Below are 27,366 nucleotides of genomic sequence, written 5' to 3'. Positions count from 1 at the left end.
TTTAAATTAAAAAATTCATTATTTTTAATTAATAAAATAAATAAAATTAAAAATAATTAAACATAAAAAATACAAAAAAATCATATTATTTATCGCATATCAATCATATGATGATTATTTATCATATCACAGGTGATGGTAGTGGTGATATAGTAAAATACTCAAAATATGTACATATAAAACTATTGCTTTGAAAAGACACTTGTAGATGGAAACATGGAGGTGCCAAAATACCCAAAATACATTCTTCAATTTCAATGCAGCTTTTACTTTGTTTTTTTCATTTTTTTTAACTTAACATTTGATTCCTTGAACCAAAAGTGAACATAAGCATAATAAATATAGATCTTTTTGGGACAAAGAAAGAGATGGAGAGAGCGAGGGAGAGAGAGAAGGGAGATATAATTAAGAAGGGCTGCCAACAATGTCTACAAAGACTCGGTTGAGTGATGGCAAACGCATTACTTGCTCTTGGGCTCTGCTCTTCTTAAAAGGTGGCTGCTGCTCAGGCGATAAGGACACCGTGCCCCAAGAATCGCTCGAGCTATCACTGCCAAATGCAGCATCAATCACTCCACTAGGGCTGCTAGGAACCCTCTCCTCCACCTTCCTCTTACATGCACCACCATTGCCTTGGGCCTGGGGTCTTGTTGATACATCAAGGATGAGCTTGTAACAATCGTTTACTTTTTCCTGTTTCCCAGCCAAACCAAGTGGAGCAGCAGATATTTAATGATATGCTAATAATTTGCTATTAATGGAAAATGCATAAACAATGATGAACAAGAGACCATTTTAACTACTTTTACTCATTCAAACACCAACCTTGCTAATTTTAAGAACACTCAGCAGCTGATTTGGTAGTCAATGGGATTGAAAAGCTCAACTTGGTCTATGACGTGCATCATGGTTGCAGTAGCCAATACAGAGGGAAGATAATGGATGGATCTTGCATCTAAAAAAGGGAAAACACCCGATACATAAAAATGGAGCAAATGGCGAGGAAAGAAAACAGGCACAAAACACAAAAGGGTGTATCTTTGTTTTGTCGTTTTGGTTGATGAAAGTGGAACTTACCAGAGATTACACAGAGGAGGAGACGCTCACATCGCTTAAGAAACTCCCAATGGAGGTGGGTTTTCAACCCCAGTCTTCTTATGATGTGATCTAGAAATGAAAGGGGTGTAATTGGATGCATCTTCCATTTCAGTGTGGAGAGCACCAAAAGCTCCATTCTTTGGATAGTTTTGGCCTCGAAAACATACTTTGTCTCCTCCACCTAAAACAAAAAACCGAAACAATTACATGTTACAGGGCGTAATAGTGTTTAAATGAGGGATAATTGTGGAGATTGTTGTTTTGAACATACTTGTAGGTCTAGGAGCAGAGGCACTTGTGTCTCTTCAACTTTTGCAGCCAAAGAGAGACAAGTGACACCCAGAAGTTGGATCATCCAAGGATTATCTCTTTGAAACTGAAAGGTACTTAAGAACCTGTCCAAATAGTTAATGGAAAGTACAGCCGTGAGAGTGGAGAATCCAAATCGAGCATTGACTTTAAGCATCCACTCGGCAGCCTCTCGGCGAGCCATTGCTAGGGACTCATCGGTTCCCACATTGAAACAAGACGGCTGCTGCTCTGTTTCTTTAGCAAAAAGTGAAAGAAGCTCCCCGTCTTCCCAAAACAAATCCTGCTCTAACAACAACAGTGGGAAAAATGAAGGGTTTCCGCCATTGTTACAGCCCACACAAGAACTCTCTTCCTCTAAAACTTCCCCTGCATCCGCTTCTTCCTCACAGTAGAGAGCATCTAGCAAGAAGGAAGGGTGATTCTCTGGTTGTTGTTGCTGCTGTTCATATTGCTGTATTGCCATCTTCTTGTCTTTGCTTAGCTCAGTATAAAGAAGAAAAAATCCATGAAGGAAAGGAGCTTGAGAGACCCATATCTCTCAAGTACTGGGTAGGGGAAGTGATGGAAGAGAGTGTAGAGAGGGTAATAATATAGGTGTATAGACGGTGATAGAAAGAGCTTGGAGGAAGAGCAAAAGGCATAGAACAAAGAACGAAATAAAGGAAAGAGGGGATTGAATTTTTATCAGAGTGGGTTTCACGCTTGTCCTTTTCTTTTTATCAATAAATTTATTTGTATGTTTGAGAATTTTGTAATTTACGTTGGTTGCTTTTATTTTATAGATGAAGTTATAAACATTTACTTCATCCAAATTATATAATACTAAAAATTCTATTAAAAAAATTAAAAATAACATAAAATAAATGATGAAATATATAAAATATGATTAAAAAATAAATTAAATTGAGAGTAAAATGAAATTTAAATATGTAAATATATTATATTAAAAATAATGCACCACAAATATTTATTATGATATTGGTATCGAATTAACTTGTAATATTAACTCAATCAATAACATTATCAATATATACAATTAAGGAAAATAATAAAGTATGAATAATATAATTAAAATATAGACATTATCTTTTATTAATATTTTATTTTTAAATATAAAAACAAATGCTAATTTTTAAAGGGTAAATTATGCCCAAGGTCATTATATTATTAGTAAGTTTATATTTTGGTCACTCAACTTCAAAAAGTTACAAAATAGTCACTGAACTATTTGAAATTATTTATTTAAGTCAATGGGTAGTTAACTCTTTTTTTTTAATTAGTTTGGCTAGTGAGCTCCAAAAAAAAAAATATTCGACGATAAGTATAGTGATTTAGTACCTATTAACTAGTTGAAGAATATACCTTAAATACAAATCAATCTTACAATTAGTGTCAAAGATTAAAGAATAAAGTTTTTTGTTCTAGTCTATAAATTTGTGACGTTCAACGTTGTTTCATGAAAAAATTAAATTATAGATGAGAAGAGAAATGAAAGTTTTCGATTAATGCAGACAATGTAAACAGAGAATGTCATATAACAACTATTTAATTAATTCATAAGCTTAAATAAAAACTTTAAAATAGTTCAGTGACGATTTAATAACTTTTTAAAATTAGAATGAATAAATTTAATGTACTGAAATTATAACTTACCCATTTATGTATATATATTGAATTCCATTTCCATCGGATCGGAGTTCTCTTCCTTTTAGGGCATTAATTAATTAGTTTATTGATAAATCTTTGTCTTCTTTTCTTGGCCCACCTCTTTTAATCCAGGTCTACCTCTTCCTACTTTTTTATTTTATTTTATTATTTTTATGTTCATACGTTGCTGCGTAAATACAGATTAGAATAAAATTCTAGAAAATGTCTTTTTTTTTTTAATATTTTTTACAGAAATAGGTTGAATTTTTGAAAATTTATGAGAATGGTTTGATTTTGATAAAATGCTTCCAGTTGGAAGCGTTTTTTTTTAGTGTCACCAATGAAATGCTTCCAACTAGACTCGTTTTCAGCATATTAACATAAAAATGCTTCCAACTAGAAGTATTTTTTGTCACATCAACACTAAAAGTAACAACACCTATTCCTGAGTCTATATATACACATTGTCTATATATCACAATTTAAGGAAGCAATCCCACATTATTTAGGAACAAACTGAAAATCTATTCATAAGTCTATATATACACATATCTCATATATCATATTGCTTAAGAAAATGAGGGGAAATGATATTTTGAGTCTATATAAAGGCTTCTTTTGTAAATTTTATTTTCACATTAATAGGTGGCACCAAAAAAATAAAAATAAAAAATAAAAAATTTGGTGCCGCCACTTTTAGTGCTGATGTGGCGTGCTAACGATTTTTTGAGTTTTCCCTGAAGCTGGAAGTGTTTTACCTAAATTGACCTATTCCCGTAAATTTCTAAAATTTCGACCGATTTTTGTAATTTAAAAAAAAAATTTCAGTATTTCGGCCTAAAGATTATTATAGTTTTGATTTGGTTAGATTTTGAAGAAAAAAATTTATGATATGAATTTTTTTTTACTTTTAAAAATTAATTTGTAAATTTTTGTGTTGTTTGATAAAATTTTTTAAATTTATTTTTAATGAAAAAATATAACATAAATTATATTTATTACAAAATATTATATAAACATTTTCTTTAACAATCAAAATTTATTTTATAATAATATAGTATTTTATAGTAAATTTTAATTATTATTAAGTCCATATAAGATAATTAAAATTTACTATAAATTACTATATTATTATAAAAATAAATTATATATATATAAAGAGAGAGATAGGGCCTGGCTATTGGGTCACGTAGTTAACTCTAGAGTCGGCCCAATAGCCCAGATACTACATACTAATTATATACGTTTAAACTAAAATACGAAGATCATCCCTATGTTTAATAAAAAAAATTGTATATTTTATTTAAATTTTCATTAGTGAAATTTTTAAAAATATATTTAGGATATATAAAAAGTTTAATAAATATTGTAAATATTATATTAAAATAAAGTTTTGATTTAATGGTAAAGTTAATATTTTATTAATATAAAATTCAATTACATATTATTTTTTATTGAGTTCTTTTAGAAAAAATAAAATGGTTAAAATACCCTCAAATCATATAATTTATTTTAATTACAGAATGACGTTTTCGTAATTTATTTTAATGTTTAGCTTACTTTTTGTCTCACGCTATAGTATCTAATCTCTTCGGTACCATTATTTTTCCACTAACTGTAAGTAAACACACTGCCCATTCCAAACCAACCCTAAGTCAAAAGCTTAAATAATAGTATAAACATAATTTCCCTAACTTTGTTGGTGCTTGTTTGACTCGTGACACCAACTCAGCTATAAGATTAAATAATAATAAGTATAGATATATAATTGATGGAGGTAATAGAATATGCATAATACAATTAATTTTTTATTAGTGTAAATAGTATAGGTTCAAATCCAAATGACGTGCAAATTTTTAATGGGTTTGTTTTAGATGAAAAAGACTAAAAATGCCCTTGAATAATATAAATTACTTTAATTACATAAAGACATTTTTGTAATTTCTTTAATTAGTTGATGTTCAGTTATCTTATGACACTAACTCAAATCATAAACTTAAATAATAAAAAATGGGAGGGATTCACTTCCACCAATATAAAATTTAAGTGGTTTTACACCATTTTGTAATTTTTTATATAATTAATATTTTAACAATCTAATCGGCGTATTTCATGCTTTATTAATGTAAATTATGTATGTCAAATTTGGTATAAATTAAAATTTTCTAACTATTCATTTTATATAAAAGAATTTCAACGGTTAAATATATATTAATATAGACGATATTTTATATCGATATAATGGAGATACTAGATTGATTAAAAAATTTACATGCATGACAAGTACTAATATATTAATAAATTCAATGGTTAGATTGTCAAAATATTAAACATATAAAAGATTACAAAAGAATATAAATCACATAAGAGTTTTATACCAGTGTAAGTGAATCCCTTCCCATAAAAAATATAAATGGTAAAAAATGGCATAATAATTTTACTACCGAGTTTAAAATTTCCAATAATTAAAAAATAATAAATATTTAGAATTTAATTTTTTTAAAGTTTATAACTTTCATTGGAATAAGAAAAAAAATATTTTTTTAATTACGAAAAAGTTAAACTATTCTCGAAATTTACCAATTTATTTATCAAATGATTTTTTTTTGGAAGTACATTACACTTTTAAGGGGAGGACCCAGGTTGGAACCTTGGAAACGACATTGTTGGGAGGGGTAATCACGAACCCTGAATATAAACTGTAAAATGAATATGAAGTATATAAAAAAATATTTATATATTATTTTTAATTTATACCATCATCAAATTCAATTTTCAAATATATTCAAAAAAATGGAACCAAAATTGTAAAACTAAAATTAAAACTAGACCTGCTCATGGGTCAAGCAATCCAGCTCAACTCGAAAAGTGAGAGGGTTTGAGTAAAAATATAGACTTGAAAAATGAGTTTGGCAAAAAAAATCCGTTTAGAAAATGTGTCGGGCTTTAGGTAAGGCTTTTTTTACCCCAACCAGACTCGGCCAGAATATTTAAAAAAAACTGCTATTTATTTTTTACTTTTTCTTGTTTTTTATTACTATTTTGCTACTATTTCATTGTTATATTACTATTATTTTGTTGTTATTGTATAATTCTTATTTTATTGTTAATTTTATTACTATTTTAGGGACATTTGCTTATTAAGTTGCACCTATTTTAGTGTTATTTAAGTACACATATTTTTTAATTTATATTCAATTTATTGGGAAACATTTATTTACTTTTAGTATTATTGGTGTATTATATATATTTTTAAAAATTATATAAAAATAATATAAAAAAATTAATATAGATGAGCTGAACCAAACTCAAATTTTAACATTTTTATCCAGATCGAATTTGAGTAAAATTTTAGACTCACTTTTTGAGCCAAACCCTAACTTAACAAACAAATCTAAACTTTTATTTTAACCCGACCCACTCATGAACACCTCTAGTTAAAATCGTACTCATTTTATTTTGAAAGGAAACAAAGTAAAGGAGTAATAAGTAAAAGAAAGCAGTTGATTTATTAGGTGTAGCGACACTTGGAATTATGACATTGATTTATTATTCTTTTTTAAGTCAATCAATCACAATCATTTATTAATAAGAATCGCCACTACCAACGAAAAAAAAGACATGATTTGATAATATATTTCTTTTTTATAGGTAACGTATTTTTCATTAAAACAGTTATAATTTGTATAAAAAGATTTTAACTTAAAAAATATTTTAATCTCATTAAAAAAAATCGATGCAAGTCGACTGATTTTTTAAATTTGAAAGTTGACAAATTCAATAAATAAAATTTACTTTACTAAATTTTTAAATGATTAAACTGGGTATCAACTAAAAATTTGAACATAAACTTGTTACCACTTCATCAATGATCTTATCAATCGAGTTAAACACTTTAAATTGATTATAAATAGTATGTTACATAGGTTTAATAAGTGTTGGTTGTACATAAGTATCCGATATGGATTATATTTAATTTTTTAAAAAGTGTTTGGATACTATAGAATAAATGCACGAAAGTGTAATTATAAAGATAATAATTATATCTTCTTGTAATTACAATATTTTTAAGGGAATTCTAATCTTTAAAATTATCCATAATCCTTTTCTAACCTTTAAATAAGAGGATAATATATTTCAACGCATTCGAACCTACGTCTTCCTATATTGACAACAATACCAATACTGTTTGAGCTACTATATATACAACTAACAAAATTATATTAAAAATTCAAACACATTTAAGGAAAAACAAGGAATAAAAACATCAAATCTAGCACTATTATTAATGTTCCACTTTTTGTGATGTAAATGTGTAATTTTGCTTCTTTTCATGCAACGTGGTTCTAATGATGGCTATAACTACCGTTGATAATTAGATTTAGGGATGTGAGATGAGAGAGTCATAATAAAGATATTGTACCAGAGCCACCAAATATTGCAAGCCAGCTTCTACTTCTTCTTCTTTCTTTATATCAACATTTTTTTTTTCTTCTTACATTTGAGTGATGGGTGTAATTTATCACCAATCAAATTTCAAACTCTTTTGACTTGTATTGCAACATGAAAAAGGATAAACTATATGTTTGTTGTTTAATTATAGTGGACAAAGTCAAAGCAAGAAAGATCAAAGAGAAAACATGTTAACTTCATCTACTTTGAAAGTAACCACTTGAGATCTAGCTTTAAATTAAAAGTTTGAACTAATCAAAAAGAGAGAAAAAAGAAGCAAGAATTTCCCAACTTATAAAGTAAATGAGTAAACCAGTAGCTTGAGTTTGAGATATCTGACCCTGACTCCCAACACATGGAACAATAAGACAAGGTCCAACTACCCCCTTGAAAATGGAATGCATCCTTTGAGGCCACAGGCACACAGTTGCTTAGTTGGTTAACCATATCAGGTGCTTGACTGTGACTTGTTCAATCAATTTTAACCATTTTTTTTTCCACCCAAATTCAAACCATCACTCATTATCATAATGGACACTGTTGTGTGGAAGATTTCAAAGGTCTTAATCATATTCTTAGCAATTTTTTTTTTCACTGGTCGGCATAGTAGTACAGCCTAGTTTGATGAAATGAAGTCATAATTGCCACAATCAATGAAAAAGGAAAAAAAAAAATTGCCTGGAAGTACAAAGTGGAAACAAGTTATTATGCTTGTAACAGTGAAACAACTGCATCATGTTATAGAACATTTTTGTCATCATTTTAAGGTAAAAAAATGGTTGGCTGAGAGAATAAGAGGGTGGAACTGGAACATAGTAGTGTACACATGTCTAATTTAGTTTCGTAGCTGTTTTTGTCTTTGCAAAATAGATGATTACCATGAAAATTCTCCAAGAACAGTTTTTTCCCCATGGGAAACTCAATTGTCCCACTGGGTGAAACTTATGTGAAAATATAGGGACAAATACATAACGTCAAAACAGAGGGTTTGATAAGAAGATCTAGAGTCCTATGCAACATCAAAGACATTGCAGATACCTGCATGTGGATCAAAAAACATGGTATGATGTAGTTTAACAAGAAGAAGATATGAAGAAACAAACACAGGAAACTTCCATAAACGGAGATATATTAACAATTCGGAACAATGGAAAAGTTTGGCAAGAGCCACTCCCATCAGACAACCCCCCAAAAAGTAAAAACCAACTCGGTCCTATCTCATGACTGGACAATTAACAGTAAATTTCTATGGAATGGCAAACCTTTCTGTCACAACGGGAGGTGATCCTCTCCATTGATAGTTTCAACGCCAGCTAACGAGATTCGAACCTAAACACCTCTAAGTTCTACTAGTTGGAATATCTCCTGGGGAGGATGTTTTAGTGCGGCGGTGGCGGATAAAAGCCTGGACCTGTTTCAAAAACAGAACAGAATTTTAGTTGTACTATATTTAACATGCCAATGGTAGCATTAAAACATATGCATCATATGTTAGGGATTACCTGGGGGATAATAAGGTGAGGCTGGTGGATACGCTGAAGGCAAGGGAGGTGGAGGGTATGCAGGAGGTGGAGGATATGTGGATGGTGGAGGATACATGGATGACGGGTATGAAGGATATGCGGGATATGGTGATGGAGTTGGATATGATTGTGGAAGGGTTGAGTATGGAGGGAATTGATAAGGACTGGTTGCGTAGGGTGGCGCTGATGGAGCAAATGGTATGACCGGGTTCTGCAATGATCCAAACCAACATTGAGTTCCACTTGTTAGAGTAATATCAGTAAAGATGGGTGGAGAATACAGAAGAATAGATGGGACTTGTTACTTGGGCTTTTTCGTAACGCATTATGAGCCGCGCTTCTCCAGCATATCTGCAATTTCAGAACATTAAGAGTCGGTAACAGATGTAGAGAGCTTAAAGAATCCGACTTGTCAAAGCCTAATACAATACATTATCGCAGTGGTAAGTTGTACTTGAGACTCTTGGCGAATATGGAATAGGAAAAATAGTGATTCCAGAGTTATAAGGGAGAAACATGAGTCTGATTCATAACATCCATCATCTCATGTCAAGTGCCATTAGATCATTCATTAAAATGTGCGACCTTTAGATTTCAATGTTCACCTGCCAGTTTTAGTCTGAAGGGGCCAAGGATTATCATCATAACCATAAGAAAGAACCCTCTGCAATTGAACCCTGTGAACCAAAAACATCCATCAAAACATTAAAGGACATTATCTTCTCAAAAAAATTGAACTTGGAGGCGGAGTCTTACTTTCCAGTGCCAATAAAATCATCGTACGTTACAGTATTGCTGTTCCAGACCACCACATTTATCTCTCTCAGCCTTTCAATCAACGAGAAGGTAAACTTCTCTTGGAATATTGGCATTTTGCCACCATCTAAACTAAACCCGAAAGGTCAATTTTTTACAAAGATCACAAATCCCAGATCATAGGAAAAGAGAGAATTACCTGTGCAGGTACTAGTACGGTGTTGGGTGCTACCATATTCAAGGCAAACATAGGGATCTTGTCTTGAAATCCATTCAGTATTTTTCAAATTGGTACATCCGACAACTGCCATACCCAACCAAGAAAAAAAAAAACCCAACATCAAAACAAACACTACATGAGAAAAACATGAATTACCCAACAAAGAAAATGAGAAGAATATTCAAGGAACGTAAATACCAGTGACCTGTAGAAGGTGGCCTTGAATACCCGAAAACGACATGGAATAATACTAAGAAAAAGGTGGTGGATGTTCTTAGGATGAGAATCGGTGCATTGTCTCCCTTTTATGTAACTGAGAAAAAGGATAGGAAAAAACCAGCATTTACCCAGAAATTTATTCCATTTTAAGGGGTATTAATGTTTTTTTTTCTCTTTCCACCACTGGAATTGAATTAGCTTACAAGCTACTGTTCCTTTGATTTTTCCTTTTCAGATCAACCATAAATAGCTTGGATTGTTGGCATCCGAAAAATTTTTCCTTTCTTTTATTGATGGAACACGCGTCAAAGATTTTTTATCCTAACTACTAATTAGGAAATGCACCATTGCTAATTGGTGTATTTTGTTTTTGAATGTGTATTTTATTGCTGGAATAGTAAAGTTTGGATTTTTTTCATCGCATTTACTAATTATATGAATTTCTGTTACATTTGAAATTGAGCTAGAGCTTTATTCTGAGTACTTGACTTATTGATCTCCCTAAATGCTGTTCAATCTCAATCCATCTAACAAAGCCTTCAAATCAGAGTGAGATGATCCACCTTCTTCAACAGCTCTCTTTGCCATCCATTTCAATGCACTGGCTCTGTTCCTCATGTCATTAGCTTCTTCACCAACCATCAGCTGAGATATTGCGCTGGTTATATTTTCTTTTGTCACCAACAATTTCTTGCTTTCCATCCATTTAGAGCATTCTTGTGCTCCAATTCCAACCCCTACTCTTACTATATCTGTCACTAGCTTTTCATTGCTGAACTGTTCATTACTAAGTGGCCAAGTAACCATTGGCACTCCAGCGGTGATACTCTCCAGTATTGAGTTCCATCCACAGTGAGTCAGAAAGCCTCCTATAGCTTCATGATCAAGAATCAACAGTTGAGGTGCCCATCCCCTTATAATCAAACCTTTCCCTTTCATCCTTTCTTCAAATCCTTTTGGCAGCCACTCTTCTTTATCTTCTTCTTCTTCTTCATCTTTATTGGTCTTTCTCACAACCCATATGAAATCCACCCCAGAAGCTTCTATCCCCTTAGCAAGCTCATTAAGCTGAGTAGGTGAGATCCAGGATACACTTCCAAAACATATGTATAAAACTGAGTTGGGTTTCTTTGAGTCTAGCCATATTAAGCATTCAACTCTATGGGTAGAGACAGCATTTGCATTTCCCCTCTCTAATTTATCCTCAATGTCATTGTTGCAGAGAGATAAAGGGCCTATGTGCCATGTTTTCCTCCCCAAAGTTTTCCTGTAGTGTCGTACATAAGCTGGTTCAAGCTCTTGGAAACTGTTCATGATAACCCCGGAGCTTGTAATCTCAGCTTCTAAAAGTTTATGCAACACAACTGTGGTTTCAGTGTTGGTTCCTGAGTCTCTAAGCTCAGCTGCTTGTTGCAGCCTTGTCATCATGATCTTGTCTGGAATTCCAGGAACTTCAAAGAGTTGATCATCTGATGTAACATTTTTCAAAGGCTCATAACGCAGGATGCTATCTAAAACACAACAGGCGAGGTAGCTTGTTCCATAAAAAACTAACCTTGGTATCCCTACCTTCCTTGCAACTTCTGTAGCCCATGGAAACATTCCATCTGCAACCAGGCAATTGGGGTGGCAGTCTTCGAGTACTTGTTGAAGGGGTTGTTGAAGCAAGCTAACAGCCTTGAAGAGTTTATAACCCATTTCTTGTGAAGTGATGGAACTTATATTCTCAATCCCCTCAGGCAGGCCAGCCTCCACGGAAGGGAATTTTATCATCACAGTATCAATCTCAAATCCCAACTCTCTGTCTCTTTCAATCACTTTAGAGAAGAAAGAGGCATTAAGATGAGTTGTGAGAATGGTGGCTTTCACACCTTGCCTTGCAAAAACTCTAGCCATATCTATAGTTGGGATCATATGTCCATGAGCCAGGTGTGGAAAGAACAAGATATGAAGGGGATCTGGTTTTGAGTCCATTTGGCCTTGTGGGAATAATTAGGAGGCTGGTTTGAGGAAGAAAACATGAAAAACTTATTTAATAGAAAATTTTCATAACTTAGACTCCTTACTTATAAACACTCGCATGATGAGAAAAATAGATATAATTAATCTTTTAATCTGTCAGATTCATCATAGTTGCTTCTCAGTAATTTCCAAGTGCAGTTGTTATTTTACAATATCAGCAAGAAATGTCAGCCTTTGAATATTTGGAAATTCATACTTAAACTAGGAGTTAAAGAGTATAGATCTTATTACTTTGAAGAATATTTTAATCTTGACATTTGGTTCATTTGACTCAGTCTAATTGGTATTTGCAGACTTTATGACTCCTGTGACAAGAGGGACAAAATTGATTTCAATTAATTGGCTTTGAGAATCAAAGTAGGTTTTCATTTTAATATATCAAAACTGTGATAAAAAAAATATATTATTATTGGGTAAACTATCAAAATAGTCACTTTTATTTCTCTTAGATTACATTTTAGTCACTTATATTTGAAATGTTACGTTTTAGTCACTTACGTTATCGTGTTGTAACATTTTAGTCACTGAGTGTTAATTGCCATTAATGATATAACGTTACGCTGACATGGCATGTTATCATCATTTCAAACGAAAATTTTAGGTTAAATTATACAATTGGTCCCTATATTTTTTTCGTTTTGAACAATTTAATTTTTTTTTTGTTAAAAGAGAAGAAGAAAAGAGGAAAATAAAGGGAGAAACAGAATATAATGAAAAAAGAAAAGAAAAAAAAAGGTAAAGTTAAAAGAACATATATGTTATAGATATATACTATTGTAAATAAATCAAAGCTTAAATGAATATATTTATGATTATGTTCGTTTGTTTATTTTTAAAGTTGCTCATTTCGGTTAGTGTTTGTTAAAAAAATTTAAAATTGTGTTTGTATTTATTTATTTGGAATTTCGTGTTCATATTCATTCATTAAGTTAAATAAAACTGTTTGTGAACATTAAACTAACATTAACATGTTCATGAACATATAATTGAATATGTTTACAAACAAATGTTCATGAATGATAAGCAAACAAGCAATAAAGGCAAAAAGTTCTCAAACCATTTCTAGCCCATGACTTTAAACAGTAAACTTGATATTCTGTTTCCACAAAAGGAAATTCCTATCATGCAACGATCATTGACTTGTTCGTTGGAGAACACTAGGTTAACCTTAACTTAAGAATTGTCTTCATGCTCAAACCTAGCCATGAAAGCTACCTTCATAGTGACACTGTTGAACACCTTATATATAACTATAAATCAATCAATGACAATGAGTTATTAGCTCTGATACCATGATAAACTAAATCTAAATAGTCATGAATCATGAGAAAGTCATATGAATTGTAAGAATTGAGAAGAAGAAAGATTATCAAGAACAGATAAAAACAATTGAATGAATAGCAGAGATAATTGATTTCTGATGAAAATTGAAAAGCTAAAATACACAAATATAAAACTCCTTTATGTAGACAAGTTATGATGACAACTAACTTCTAATTGCTACTAACCATCTCTAATAACACACTAACTGACTAATTAACTTATAATAGCTTGAATATCAACTAACTTATAGCAATCAAACAAATAGTAATCCACTATATCACATCAAATAATCTTAGTTTAATACAATCAGGGAGATAAAAGCATATAACATGAAACTCCAAATTAAAAAAAAAAGTAACCAAAGGGTCTACATAACTATTCCATATCCTTGCCAAAGCATCGACACATCAATTCCCCTTCTCTAAAAACATGTTTCATGGTCCATTGTTGGAACCCATTGAAGAGCACTTTGTAATCCAAGATCAAATTAGAGAGGAATTGATTATTAATAGAAACAATATGGGTAAAACTAACTAACACTAGTAATGCTGAGTTTAACTTCCAAGCAATCAATATTAAGAGATTTAACAAGAAATAGGCCATCTTGAAGTGCTCATAGTTCCACCTTAACACTAGTTATTTTTGGGATATTCCTAATTGAACTCCTAATCCATTTCTTATTGTGTTCGAGAATAATACGCCCTTATCTTACCTTTCTCGAGTTTCTTATCGAAGATAAATTGTATTCAATTTGCGCCGCCCAATTAATGGTGACTGCTATAAAACCTGCACAATAGACCTACATGAATCCTTTTGACTGAAGCTTGAAGAGAAAAATAATCTCTAGTTTTAGCCACAACAATATTTCTCATATTAACACTATTCTCATTATAATATCTTCCATCAAAGATGGTATCATTTTGAATAAGTCAAACTTGCCACAAAGTAAGAGAAAACAATCTTCTAGGGATTTTATGAATAATCAACCAATTCTTATAGCTAATATTAAAATTTAACCAACTCTTCTAATTAAGACTACCACTATTGACTTGTCTAACCATGTACATTGTCCACACTTTATTTTTATAATTGTTATTGACTTGCATGTCTACGTGAAAGAAATTTCTTTCGTTAGGTATCTTTGATTTTTTATAGTTTTTTCATTCAATTTATATTGTAAAATATTTTTTATTAGAGGAATTAATTTTGAACTTGTATTGAACATTGTTTTGATGGGGTAAACTATACAAATGATTACTCAACTATACCCGCATTCTTATTTTGGTCACCTAACTTTAAAATTTTTGAATTTAGGCACTAACGTTTCAATTCGTTCCTATTTTGATCGCCTGCAATTAAATTGATAATGGAATGCCATTTTCTAACTGATATAATAACACATTTATTACTCAATACCTTTGTTTTAAAAGCTGAAAGCATTAGTTAGTAAGTTTGAGTATCAAATTGATACAATTTGTAAATTTGAAAGGTTAAATTTATTAAATTATTTAAAATTAAGATCAAATTGATAGAATATGTAATTATTGAGGACTAAATGTGTTATTACACCAATTAGAAAAAGGCTTTCCGTTATCAATTTCTTGACGAGTGAACAAAACATGAATGAATTTAAACGTTAGTGGTTAAATTGAAAATTTTTAAAGTTTGATAACCAAAACAAAAATAATGGTATAGTTGGATGACTATCGATGTAGTTTACCGTTTTTAATTGGCAGCAATCTTTATTTATTTATTTATTTATTGATAAATGAAAGAGGCCAGGGCAAAAATCAGTAACAATATTTAATTTTCAGTCGAAGAAAAAATCGAAAAGCTACAATTCCAAAAGCTTTTATGTTTAAAATTACTAAAAAATTTATTTAAGCTACAGCTTAGCCATGTTTACGATTGGTATCATGTGGCAAGGGACCATGAATGGAAGGAAGAACGCATGAAGCTAACTGTTAAGCAATTGCACCATCCATATGCAAAACATTAAAGGGTCAATTGAAGATGCAAGCAATGATTGAAGATATAAGACAGGTATGAAAATTACAGTATAACTTTCTTATCAATATGAAGTGTCCATGGATTTAATGAGAATGCAAGCTTATTTCTTCAATTAGAGCATCCAAATCTGAGTAAGAAGACCCTCCTTTTTCAACAGCTTTCTTTGCTGCTTCAGCCAGTGCTTTGGCTTTGTTTCTCATTTCTTCTGCCTTGTCACCCTTCATCATCTCCTTCACTGCCTTTTCAATGGATTCCCTTTCCACAAACTCTCCCATCAGTCTCACCCATTTCTGAGCACCCACAGCTACTCCAATATTTAAGACTTAGAGTCAACAACTTTTCATTATAAAACTGCTCAGCAAATGCTGGCCAAGTAACCATAGGCACACCAGCACACACGCCTTCCAAGGTTGAATTCCATCCACAATGAGTCACAAATCCCCCAACGGCTTCATGATCAAGAATCAACACTTGGGGTGCCCACCCTCTTATTATAAGTCCCTTCCCTTCCATTCTCTTCTCAAACCCTTCTGGCAACCAATCATCCTCTTCTTCATTGTTCTTTTGCTTCCTCACAACCCAAATGAACTGCAACTCCGACGCTTCAAGGGCCATGGCGATCTCCTTTAATTGAGAAGATGTAAAGTTGGTCCTACTCCCAAAACATATGTAAAGAACCGAATTGGGTTCTTTTGACTCAAGCCACTCCAAACACTCCTGCTCATCAATGGCTGATTTGTTTCCCCTCTCAACTTTATTATTGAAGCAATGGTTAGCATGTAGCAATCACATGTTTTATTATTATTATTATTATTATTATTATTATTATTATTTGGATGTAATGATGTAACTTAGTTGTATTCCAACTAAGTTTGTTAGTGTAGTAGGTGGTGATTTATTTTAAGTGGATGTAATGATGTAACTTAGTTGTATTCCAACTAAGTTTGTTAGTGTAGTAGGTGGTGATTTATTTTAAGTGGATGTAATGATGTAACTTAGTTGTATTCCAACTAAGTTTGTTAGTGTAGTAGGTGGTGATTTATTTTAAGTGGATGTAATGATGAAACTTAGTTGTATTCCAACTAAGTTGTCAAGTTGTAAGCTTGTATAAATAGGCTTTATGCCATTTTAAAAAAAGATGAATGAATTCAATCAAGATTTCATCCATATACTCTCTATTTTAGCTTTGCTTAAAATTTATTTCATTTTTCTTCTTTGTTTCTGCCGCAAGTCTCGATTCTTGCTCGGCAAGCTTTTTGTTGAACCTTGCTATTTGTTGCACTTAGCTCCAACAATTGGTATCAAGAGCCTATTTTTTAAGGGATCTGTTATACAAATTCATGGCTTCATCAAGCTTTTCACCAGCTGCACCTCAAGTCTTCAATGGAGAAGGCTACCACATATGGGTGGTTAAAATGAAGACCTACCTACAAGCTTTCGATCTGTGGGAGGTTGTCAACTCAGATGTTGAACCAGAGCCACTTAGAGGCAATCCAACAGTAGCTCAAATCAGGCAGCATGCTGATGAGAGGACCAAGAGGCACAAAGCCATGTCTTGCATCCAGAACTCAGTGTCAGATGTGATTTTCACAAGGATTATGGCCTGTGAATCACCAAAACAAGCCTGGGACAAGTTGCAAGAGGAGTTTCAAGGGACAGAGAGGACAAGGCAGCAACAGTTGCTGAACTTAAGGAGAGATTTCGAGAATTTGAAGATGAAGGAAGAAGAAACTATCAAGCAGTACTCTGACAGGATTATGGCTGTGGTTAACAGCATTAGGCTCCTTGGAGAGCAGCTCAAGGAAGCTAGGATAGTGGAGAAGGTTATTACAACTCTGCCCGAGAGGTATGAGGCAAAAATCTCATCTCTCGAGGACTCAAGGGACCTGTACACCATCTCCCTGACAGAGTTGATCAATGCTTTATATGCTCAAGAGCAAAGAAGAGCAAGCAGACTGGAGGAGCATCAAGAAGGTGCCTTTCAGGCAAGAACAAACACTGCCTACAAAGGCAATAAGGCCTGGAGAGACAAGCCAAGGACTGATGTTGCAAGAAAAGAGGGTCAGACTTGCAAGCACTGTAGAAGGGCTGGTCATCCAAAAGAAAAATGCTGGTTCAATCCAGATGCTGTATGTCAGCATTGTAAAAAGAAGGGTCATGTTGAGAGAGTCTGCAAGAGCAAGGCCAAATCAAGGCAGAGTCAGTTTCAACAGATGAAAGCTGAGGCTCGAGTAGCTAAGGAGGACAGTGACCAAGAGGAGCAAGTCTTTGCTGTGTTATGCTCAGCTGCTCAAGAAAGGTTCTCATCTGGTTGGCTTCTAGACAGTGGATGCACCAACCACATGACACCTGATGCTGCAATCTTCAAGTCTTTAGACAGAAGCTGCAGAACTAAAGTCAAGATAGGAAATGGACATTTTATTCAAGCTGAAGGCAAGGGTGATGTGCTGATATGCACCCCCACAGGTGCCAAAGTGATTTCAAATGTGCTTTTGGTGCCTGAAATTGACAGAAACCTGCTCAGCATAGCTCAGTTGCTGGAGAAAGGTTATTCTGTTGTGTTCAAAGACAACCAATGCCAAATCAATGATCCAAGTGGATCCAAGCTGATGGCAGTTCCTATGGCTAATAAGAGCTTTGTAGTTGACTGGACCAGGGAGTCAAACATTGCCTACACAGTCACATCAGATGAATCCAAGCTTTGGCATCAAAGACTGGGACATGCCAACTTCAGATCGATGGCTCGAATGGTCAGAGAGGACTTGGCTGAAAACTTCATCAACTCAGTGGATCATGATGATGTGTGTGAAGTGTGTCAGCTAGGAAAGCAGGCCAGACTCCCATTTCCCTCGAATCAAGCCTGGAGAGCCTCTGAAAAACTCCAACTGGTGCACACTGATGTGTGTGGCCCTATGAGGACTGAGTCATTAAGTGGAAACAGGTACTTCATACTGTTCATTGATGATTTTTCAAGATATTGCTGGCTTTACTTCCTAAAACAGAAATCAGAGGCGGCCTCAGTGTTTTGGAAGTTCAAGACTGCTGCTGAGACTGAAACAGGTTGCAAGCTGAAGTCCATAAGGTCTGATAATGGGACTGAGTACACCTCAGCTCAGTTCCAAGCCTTCTGTGATAAGGCAGGCATCAAACATCAACTTACCAACATATATACACCTCAGCAAAATGGTGTAAGTGAAAGGAAGAATAGGAGTTTGATGGATATGGCCAGGTGCTTGATGATTCAGAAGAATCTGCCTAAAGCACTATGGGCAGAGGCAGTTAACACTGCAAACTACATTCAAAATAGGCTTCCAACCAAGGCCTTGGATCAGAAGACTCCATTCGAAGCCTGGTTTGGATTCAAGCCATCACTGGCTCATCTGAAGGTCTTTGGATGCATCTGTTATGCTCATGTACCTGCTGTCAAAAGGGACAAATTGTCTGAAATGGCTCGACCTGGTATTTTGGTGGGCTACAGCACTGTTAAGAAGGGCTATAGGATCTTGGATCCTTCAACAAAGAAAGTGTCAGTCAGTAGGGATGTGGTATTTGATGAAAAGTCATGTTGGAACTGGGAAAAACATGAACCTGAGGAAGTTTCAGAAGGACTTGCAGCAGATCAAGCTGAGCCAGATCAAAATGTTCCTGAAATGGACATTGATGATGAACCAGTTAGAGGAACAAGACCATTGACTGAGATTTATGAAAGAGCTCATGTAGCCATAGCTGAACCAAGCAATTTTGAAGAGGCTGAAGCTCAGCAAGAGTGGAAGCAGGCAATGGCTGAGGAGATTAGCATGATTGAGAAGAACCAGACCTGGGAATTAGTTGAAAGGCCAGTCAAAAGGAAGATAATTGGGGTGAAATGGGTGTACAAAGCCAAGCAAAATGCTGATGGTACCTTGAACAAACTGAAAGCAAGGCTAGTTGTCAAGGGGTTCAGTCAGAGGTATGGCCTGGACTACCTGGAGACCTTTGCACCAGTGGCCAGGCTAGACACCATCAGATTACTGATTGCCTTAGCAGCACAGCTTGAGTGGAAGATCCATCAACTCGATGTGAAATCAGCCTTTCTGAATGGTTTCTTAGATGAAGAGATCTATGTTGAACAACCACAAGGGTTTGAGATAGCTGGCAGAGAGCATATGGTCTACAAACTGAAGAAGGCCCTATATGGCTTAAAACAGGCTCCAAGGGCCTGGTACAGCAGAATCGATGGCTACTTGACTAATTTGGGATTCGATCGAAGCAAGAGTGAGCCAACACTGTATGTCAAGAAGCAAGGGACACAAACACAGCTTATTGTATCCCTATATGTTGATGACCTGCTGGTGACAGGAGGAGATCGAGCAGTGCTGGTCGATTTCAAGACCAAGATGCAAGAAGTATTTGAAATGTCTGATCTAGGGGAAATGTCTTATTTCCTTGGAATGGAGGTGACTCAAGCACAAAATGGGATATTTCTAAGTCAGAGAAACTTTGCCACAAAGATTCTGACCAAGTTCTCCATGCAAAACAGTAAAGCAACTAAAACACCTGTTGCTGTTGGAGAAAAACTATCGAGCCAAGGTGATTTTGAGAAGGTTTGTGAAACAACCTACAGAAGTCTAGTTGGTTGTCTGTTATATTTAACTGCCACTAGACCAGACATAATGTATGCTGTAGGATTGCTCTCAAGGTTCTTGCATTGTTGCAATAAAAAGCATTTACAGGCTGCTAAGAGAGTGCTTAGATATGTCAAAGGCACTTTGAGCTATGGTTTAAAGTACAGCAAGGAAGGAAATCTGAAGCTGGTTGGCTACACTGATAGTGACTGGGCTGGCTTGATAGATGACATGAAAAGCACCTCAGGGTATGCTTTCAACCTTGGTTCAGCCATGTTTTGCTGGAGCTCGAAGAAGCAAAGTCTGGTGGCTCAATCTACTGCTGAAGCAGAATATGTGGCAGCTGCAAGTGCTGTCAACCAAGCCATTTGGCTAAGGAAAATCTTAGCTGATTTGAAAGTGCATCAAAAGGAAGCTACTGAGATCTTCTGTGACAACCAATCTTCAGTTGCAATTGCTAAAAATCCAGTGTTCCATGGAAGAACAAAGCATTTCAGCATCAAGTTGCATGTTGTTCGAGAAATGGAGCAAGCTCAGGAAGTGAAGCTGATCCATTGTAATTCTGAGGATCAACTTGCAGACATTTTGACTAAAGCCCTTAATGTCACAAGGTTCGAATGTCTAAGAAGGAAGCTAGGTGTTTGCTCCATGCAAACCAAGGAGGAGTATTGAAGCAATGGTTAGCATGTATCAATCACATGTTTTATTTTTATTATTATTATTATTATTATTATTATTATTATTATTATTATTTGGATGTAATGATGTAACTTAGTTGTATTCCAACTAAGTTTGTTAGTGTAGTAGGTGGTGATTTATTTTAAGTGGATGTAATGATGTAACTTAGTTGTATTCCAACTAAGTTTGTTAGTGTAGTAGGTGGTGATTTATTTTAAGTGGATGTAATGATGAAACTTAGTTGTATTCCAACTAAGTTGTCAAGTTGTAAGCTTGTATAAATAGGCTTTATGCCATTTTAAAAAAAGATGAATGAATTCAATCAAGATTTCATCCATATACTCTCTATTTTAGCTTTGCTTAAAATTTATTTCATTTTTCTTCTTTGTTTCTGCCGCAAGTCTCGATTCTTGCTCGGCAAGCTTTTTGTTGAACCTTGCTATTTGTTGCACTTAGCTCCAACATTTATCTATATTTTTCCCGCTGCAGAGCGAAACTGGGCCGACATGCCAAGACTTTTTCCCCAATACATTCCTGTAGTAATCAGCATAGGTTGCCTCCAGCTCGTAAAAACTGTTAGACAACTACGCCGTAGCTTTTCAGCTCTGCTTCCTTGATTGCTTTCAACAGCTTGGTAGAATTAGTTTCAGCATCTTGTTTGACGTAATCCGGCACTTGGTTTCTTGTTAACTTGATATCGCCTGGTAGGTTAGGCACCACAAAAGGTTGGGAATCGGACTGAACTTCTTGTATGGCTTGTATAGACTCATGCACTCCGATGCACAAAATGAAAAGTAGCTAATTCCATGAAAAACCAACCTGGGGATCCTGAATTTGTTTGCAGCATCAGTAGCCCAATGGAAGAACGTATCAGCCACCAAACAATCTGGTTTACGTCCTTGTAGCAGCTTTTCAAAGGGTTGTTGAAGCATGAGTGCGGCCTGGAGGAAATTGGTAATCATTTCCAAATTTCCGTCTTGGGAAGTAGGGATCAAGTCAACATTTTCACACCCTTCAGGCAACCCAACGTCGACAGCCGGGAAGTTGAGAAGCTCAACACCGATGTGGATACCAGATTCCTTGCTTCTCTCGATTGTGTTGGAGAAGAGAAGAGCGTTGACTGGAGTGGTAAATATAGTTGTCTGTCTTCACTCCTCGACTCGCAAACATCTTGGCCATATCCACTACTGGGATGAGGTGACCATGAGCCAAGAATGGAAGGAAGAACATATGAATTTCTCTTCTCATTTTCCCTTGAAAAACACTCAAAAACAGTTGAATTTAGATTAGAAGTGATAGGTGATGAAACTGGAAATTTCTGGGATTGTTTGAAATTGAAATTATTGTGTGATGAATTTCCGCTGACACTGAAGTGATGACCTGTATAATCTAGGATCGAGAAAGGAATATATTCCTTCATTCGTCAGTCTCAATCTTACTCTGTTCAAATTAATAAAAAATATTAGTAAATTCAACAAAATTTAAAATATGTTGATAATTTTTTTAAAAAAATTATCCCTGTCTGGAATGAGATGAAGAGAAATAAAGCAAATTGATTAAATTTTTTTTTAAAATTATCTCTGTCCGGAATGAGATAAAGAGAAATAAAGTAAATTGATTAAAATTTAAAAGTTAATGGTCAAAGTGATAAAATAAATTAGGACTAAAATGATAAAATTAGAAAATATTAGAAAATAAATTTAAAAGTAAAAAGATTTTTACTTTTTATTTTTATCCAATTGACAAACTATCAATATTATTTTCTATATTTTTAATTATTAGGACTCTTTTATCTTTTAAAAATTTGCATCAAATTATTTTATGCTTAATTATTATTTTTATCAAGAACATCAATTTTTAATTTAATTTAATTATTATAGGTTATTTAAGTAAAATTATAATTGAAAATCTTATTTAAGCAAATTATTTATTTTCTTTTGATGACATAATTCAACAAAAAGAATATTAATATTATTACTGATGTAGGACAACATAAGTTTTGCTTAAATTTATTCAATTAACATTGATATTATTACTGGTGGAGGATAACATTTAGGGTTAACTTTCTTTGAATGAAGGAAGTTGACATGGTACATTTTTTATGTATATAAATTTATTTTAATATATGAACCCTGAAAGGAGGGCTCTTCCAATTTAACAGTAAAGCAAAACATGCATGAAGTTGAAGAACCAACCGACAATATGAAATGTCTATGGATTTAATGAGAATGTAAGCTTATTTCTTCAATCAGAGCATCCAAATCAGAGTAAGAAGACCCTCCTTTTTCAACAGCTTTTTTTGCTGTTTCGGCCAGTGCTTTGGCTTTGTTTCTCATTGCTTCTGCTCTATCACTCTTCATGATCTCCTTCACTGCCTTTTCAATGGCTCCCCTTTCCACAAAATCTCCCTCCAGTCTCACCCATTTCTGAACACCAACGGCCACTCCAATCTTCAAGACTTGAGTCACCAACTTTTCATTGTAGAACTGCTCTGCAAATATTGGCCAAGTGACCATAGGCACACCAGCACACACGCCTTCCAAGGTTGAATTCCATCCACAATGAGTCACAAATCCTCCCACTGCTTCATGATCAAGAATCAAAACTTGGGGTGCCCATCCTCTTATTATAAGTCCCTTCCCTTCCATTCTCTTCTCAAACCCTTCTGGCAACCAATCCTCATCTTCTTCATTGTTCTTTGGCTTCCTCACAACCCAAATGAACTGCACCTCTGATACTTCAAGGGCCATGGCGATCTCCTTTAACTGAGCAGAGGTGAAGTTGGCCATACTCCCAAAACATATGTAAAGAACCGAATTGGATGCTTTCGAGTCAAGCCACTTCAAGCACTCGTGTTCATCAATGGTTGATTTCTTCCCCCTCTCTAGTTTATCTATAGCTGTCCTATTGCAGAGCGAAACAGGGCCGACATGCCATGCCTTTTTACCCAACACATTCCTATAGTAATCAGCATAGGTTGCCTCGAGCTCGTAAAAACTGTTGACAACTACGCCGTAGCTTTTCAAGGCTGCCTCCCTGGCTGCTTTCACCATCTTGCTAACTTCATTTTCATCCTCATGTTTGACGGAATCTGGCAGCTGGTTTTTCGTGAACTCGATATCGCCGGGAAGGTTAGGCACCACAAAAGGTTCGGAATCGGACTGGACTTTCTTGTGTGGCTCGTATAGTCTCATGCACTCCGTTGCACACAATGAGAAGTAGCTAGTTCCATGAAACACCAACCAGGGAATTCCGAACTTGTTTGCAACATCAATAGCCCAAGGGAAGAACATGCCAACCACCATGCAATCTGGTTTACATTCTTGTAACAGCTTTTCGAACGGTTCTTGAAGCATGCGCACGGCCTTCCAAAACTTGGACGTCAGTTCAAAACTTAGGTGAGTAGGGATCAGGTCAACATTTTCACACCCTTCAGGCAACCCAAAGTCGACAGCCGGGAAGTTGAGAAGCTCAACACCGATATGGATACCCGATTCCTTGCTTCTCTCGATTGTGTTGGAGAAGAAAGAAGCGTTGACTGGAGTGGTGACTATAGTTGTCTTCACCCCTCGACTAGCAAACAGCTTGGCCATATCCACAGTTGGGATGAGGTGACCATGAGCCAAGAATGGAAGGAAAAACATATGAATTTCTCTTCCCATTTTTCCCGGAAAAAAACTACCGTTTAGAGTTGGACTAAAAAGTGAAATATTCTGGGATTGTTTGAAATTTAGTGATGGATTTCAGCTGACACTGAATCGACGACATGCTGATATATAATACCGAGAAAGGAATATACTAATCCTAAAAGGAAAGTCAGGATTTTTCGGGGTAATACAGTATACGTCCTTGCATTCGTCATCTCCTTATATGGAAACTCGTAATAGTCGATAAAAGCATTGGGAGAAAAGTAGAATGATAAAATCCAATTTGAACACGGAACGAGGAACACCGAACATGCGTTGAAGTTATGTGATAGTTTAAAAATGGGGCTGCAGCGAGTGAGTCAAGTCTTTGCAAGTTTCCGGAGAACAAAAACTCCTCTAATTCTTGCTACATTGATGAACTTTTTCTAGACTAACATCACTTTGCCTTGCGGTTAACGCTAGTGTTGTTTGAAGAATAAATGGTCAAATTTGCCTCTGCCCGGAGTCTATCAGTTGTCGATAGATTTTTCGGGAAAGTTCTTAAGCAGGTTTGACGAATTGAGGAGACATAGGATATTTGTACCAAGCTAAAACCTTTAAAAGTATTATGAAAAGGTGTTCTTCTTTTAAAAATTTAATAATGTTTATAAAATATTTATTTTAAATATGATGATGTAAAGTGAAAATTTTAATAAGGGGATAAAAAATAATTTTAATAAAAAACGCTTTTTCAAATGTTAAAAATTAAAATTTTTAATTTAGGTTAAAATCTCAATTTAAAATCTAAATTTGATTTAAAAATATGTTTGTTTATTTTTATTTTTTATTTATAATTATGATTTGGGTTGAAAAATATTTTTTACTTTCAATGGTAAGCAAAGCCTAAATTGATTAGTACTGATTGTCGCTGTTTATCCCCATGATTGACAATTTGCAAGGAAAGTTTTGTTCTTTGTAAGGAAAGTTTTGTTCTTTTATTAAGACTAGTTTGACAATACTTTAAAAAGGTTACGTGAAAAAGTATTTTTGAGAAATATTTTTAAAAATTTTGATTTAAAATTTAAGTGTTTAGCATTGCTGTCAAAAAGTACTTTGGAGAAATAAAATATCCATTTTAGACACGTTATTATCAAGTAATAAATATGCATTTAAATAATATTTAAATTAGTTAATATTATTATATTTTAGTAAGAATATAAAAAATTTTATTATAACTTGTTCTTAACATTTTAATATATGAAATATAAATTTTAAATATTTTAAGCAATAAATATTAATTATTTATAGAATTTAATTAGAATATATAAACTAATCACCAACAGTAATTAAGCACCACCAGTGCTTTTGGGAAAGGAAAAATTAAAAATTTTAGCTTTTCCTTTTTAATAGTATTTTTTAAAATTATTTTTAAAAAGCTAAAAATTTCAGCTAAAAGTAGCTTGTTTAGCACAGTTTTTCTTTCAAAAGTACTTTTAGAACCATAAGTGTTTTTTTTAGACACTACTAAACAAACCCTTAGTTAAAATGATTTTTGGTTGAGATTTTTCTTTTTCATTTTTTTTTCACTTTATTATTTTTTGAGTTTGAATTGGTTGGATCCGAAATGATATTTAAATGCAGAAAAGACTAGTTCCAATTGCTTTTAGCACAAGAAATGCAAGATGCAAAAAAGTAAACAAGACAAAATGTTTGTTCAGTTTGATTTCCTTAAATATAAGGAGTCTCACCCAGAAATAATATTCATTATCTTAAAACATTATACAACTGACACTTACAAGTTTAAACTTCTCACTTTTAAACTTAATATTTAAGCATCTCCCTTTAATTTTTTCCTTTGAAAATTTTAAGACTCTTAACAAAAAAAATACATTTAATAATGCACTCTTAAATCAGTTCTTCACTAATAAAATAATTACTTTCAATTCTCTATATAAACTTGGACAAATTCTTCATTACATCTTTCAATAATGATATAAATTTCAATCATTATCTTTTTATAGTTACGTATATTTTTTTTATTTTAATTTAAGTCATTTAAATAAAACGAAACAATGTGAATAATTAAGAATGAATAATTAAGAATTTAACAAGTGGCATCCGAGTTTTGTCATGTTAAATAATTAAGAATGAATTGATTCTTTATTAATTTTGAATTGATTCGTTTTTCTTTTTTAATTTTATGGATTTAATATTTTAATTATATATTATGTTGAATCTTTGAGATTCTTAATAAATTTTTAGTTTTTGATTCTTTAAATAAAATTTTAAGGTTTTATAAATATAATCTAGTTTAATATTTACATATGCTATTTGAAAGATGAAAGTTTATTTATTTATTTATAATCAATTGATAAAAATTGATTTGTGATATTTCTTTCTCTTCTTTTTACACCATTATTTTATAAATTTTGGTTAAAGTCATTATTAAATTAAAATTACAGACTTACAACTTTTTTTACAATTGAAGAATTCCAATTGGGTTGTATAATTGGTTTTGAAAGTTAATTCACTTGATAATTGAATAAATGAATGTTGGTAAGATATATTTTATTCGCACTATTTGTTTTAAATTTTCTGTTTGTAGTTAAATATATATGGAATCATCATCCTTTATCTTTATTTAGGATGAATTATATTCACCATTGAATTCAATTCATATATACGAATGATTACTTTTTGTTTCTTTTATAATTATTTTATGTAAGTTTTAGTTTTTATGGAATCGGACTAAAATTAAAATATTTGGGATTATTTTTTTTAAATATGGTGGCTATGAATTTTCATATATAGTTGTGCATATAAAGACTTTTATATAATTTGGGATTCTTTTTATATTTTGTGGTTATGGATTTTTT

General features: G+C 33.4%; 3 protein-coding genes and 2 pseudogenes across 3 annotated transcripts; all 5 read right to left on the bottom strand.

Annotated features, from left to right (window-relative positions):
- Positions 1–223: 223 nt before the first annotated feature.
- Positions 224–2,152, bottom strand: LOC121212219 (cyclin-D3-1-like; annotated as a pseudogene).
- A 6,451-nt stretch (positions 2,153–8,603) lies between these two features.
- Positions 8,604–10,497, bottom strand: LOC107894294 (protein SRC2 homolog). Its single transcript, XM_016819574.2, has 7 exons — positions 10,207–10,497; positions 9,988–10,092; positions 9,789–9,915; positions 9,638–9,709; positions 9,338–9,383; positions 9,012–9,243; positions 8,604–8,920 (listed from the first exon to the last, which is right to left on the bottom strand). Exons 1-7 carry the CDS (start codon positions 10,247–10,249, stop codon positions 8,889–8,891), a joined length of 657 nt encoding a protein of 218 aa, XP_016675063.1. The 5' UTR covers positions 10,250–10,497; the 3' UTR covers positions 8,604–8,888.
- A 92-nt stretch (positions 10,498–10,589) lies between these two features.
- On the bottom strand, positions 10,590–12,287 carry LOC107894293 (scopoletin glucosyltransferase). The gene has a single exon (XM_016819573.2). It carries the CDS (start codon positions 12,199–12,201, stop codon positions 10,729–10,731), a length of 1,473 nt encoding a protein of 490 aa, XP_016675062.1. The 5' UTR covers positions 12,202–12,287; the 3' UTR covers positions 10,590–10,728.
- A 3,327-nt stretch (positions 12,288–15,614) lies between these two features.
- LOC107894292 (scopoletin glucosyltransferase-like) lies at positions 15,615–22,329 on the bottom strand (annotated as a pseudogene).
- A 532-nt stretch (positions 22,330–22,861) lies between these two features.
- Positions 22,862–24,953, bottom strand: LOC121212218 (scopoletin glucosyltransferase). Its single transcript, XM_041084601.1, has one exon. The coding sequence runs from the start codon at positions 24,524–24,526 to the stop codon at positions 23,084–23,086; it is 1,443 nt and encodes a 480-aa protein (XP_040940535.1). The 5' UTR covers positions 24,527–24,953; the 3' UTR covers positions 22,862–23,083.
- Between the last annotated feature and the right edge of the window lie 2,413 nt (positions 24,954–27,366).

This window comes from Gossypium hirsutum, chromosome A13 (genome assembly GCF_007990345.1).
Source record: "Gossypium hirsutum isolate 1008001.06 chromosome A13, Gossypium_hirsutum_v2.1, whole genome shotgun sequence".
Classification (NCBI taxonomy): Eukaryota; Viridiplantae; Streptophyta; class Magnoliopsida; order Malvales; family Malvaceae; genus Gossypium; species Gossypium hirsutum.
The sequence above is the reverse complement of the archived record's forward strand: the minus strand, read 5'-3'. Positions and strand labels throughout refer to the sequence as shown.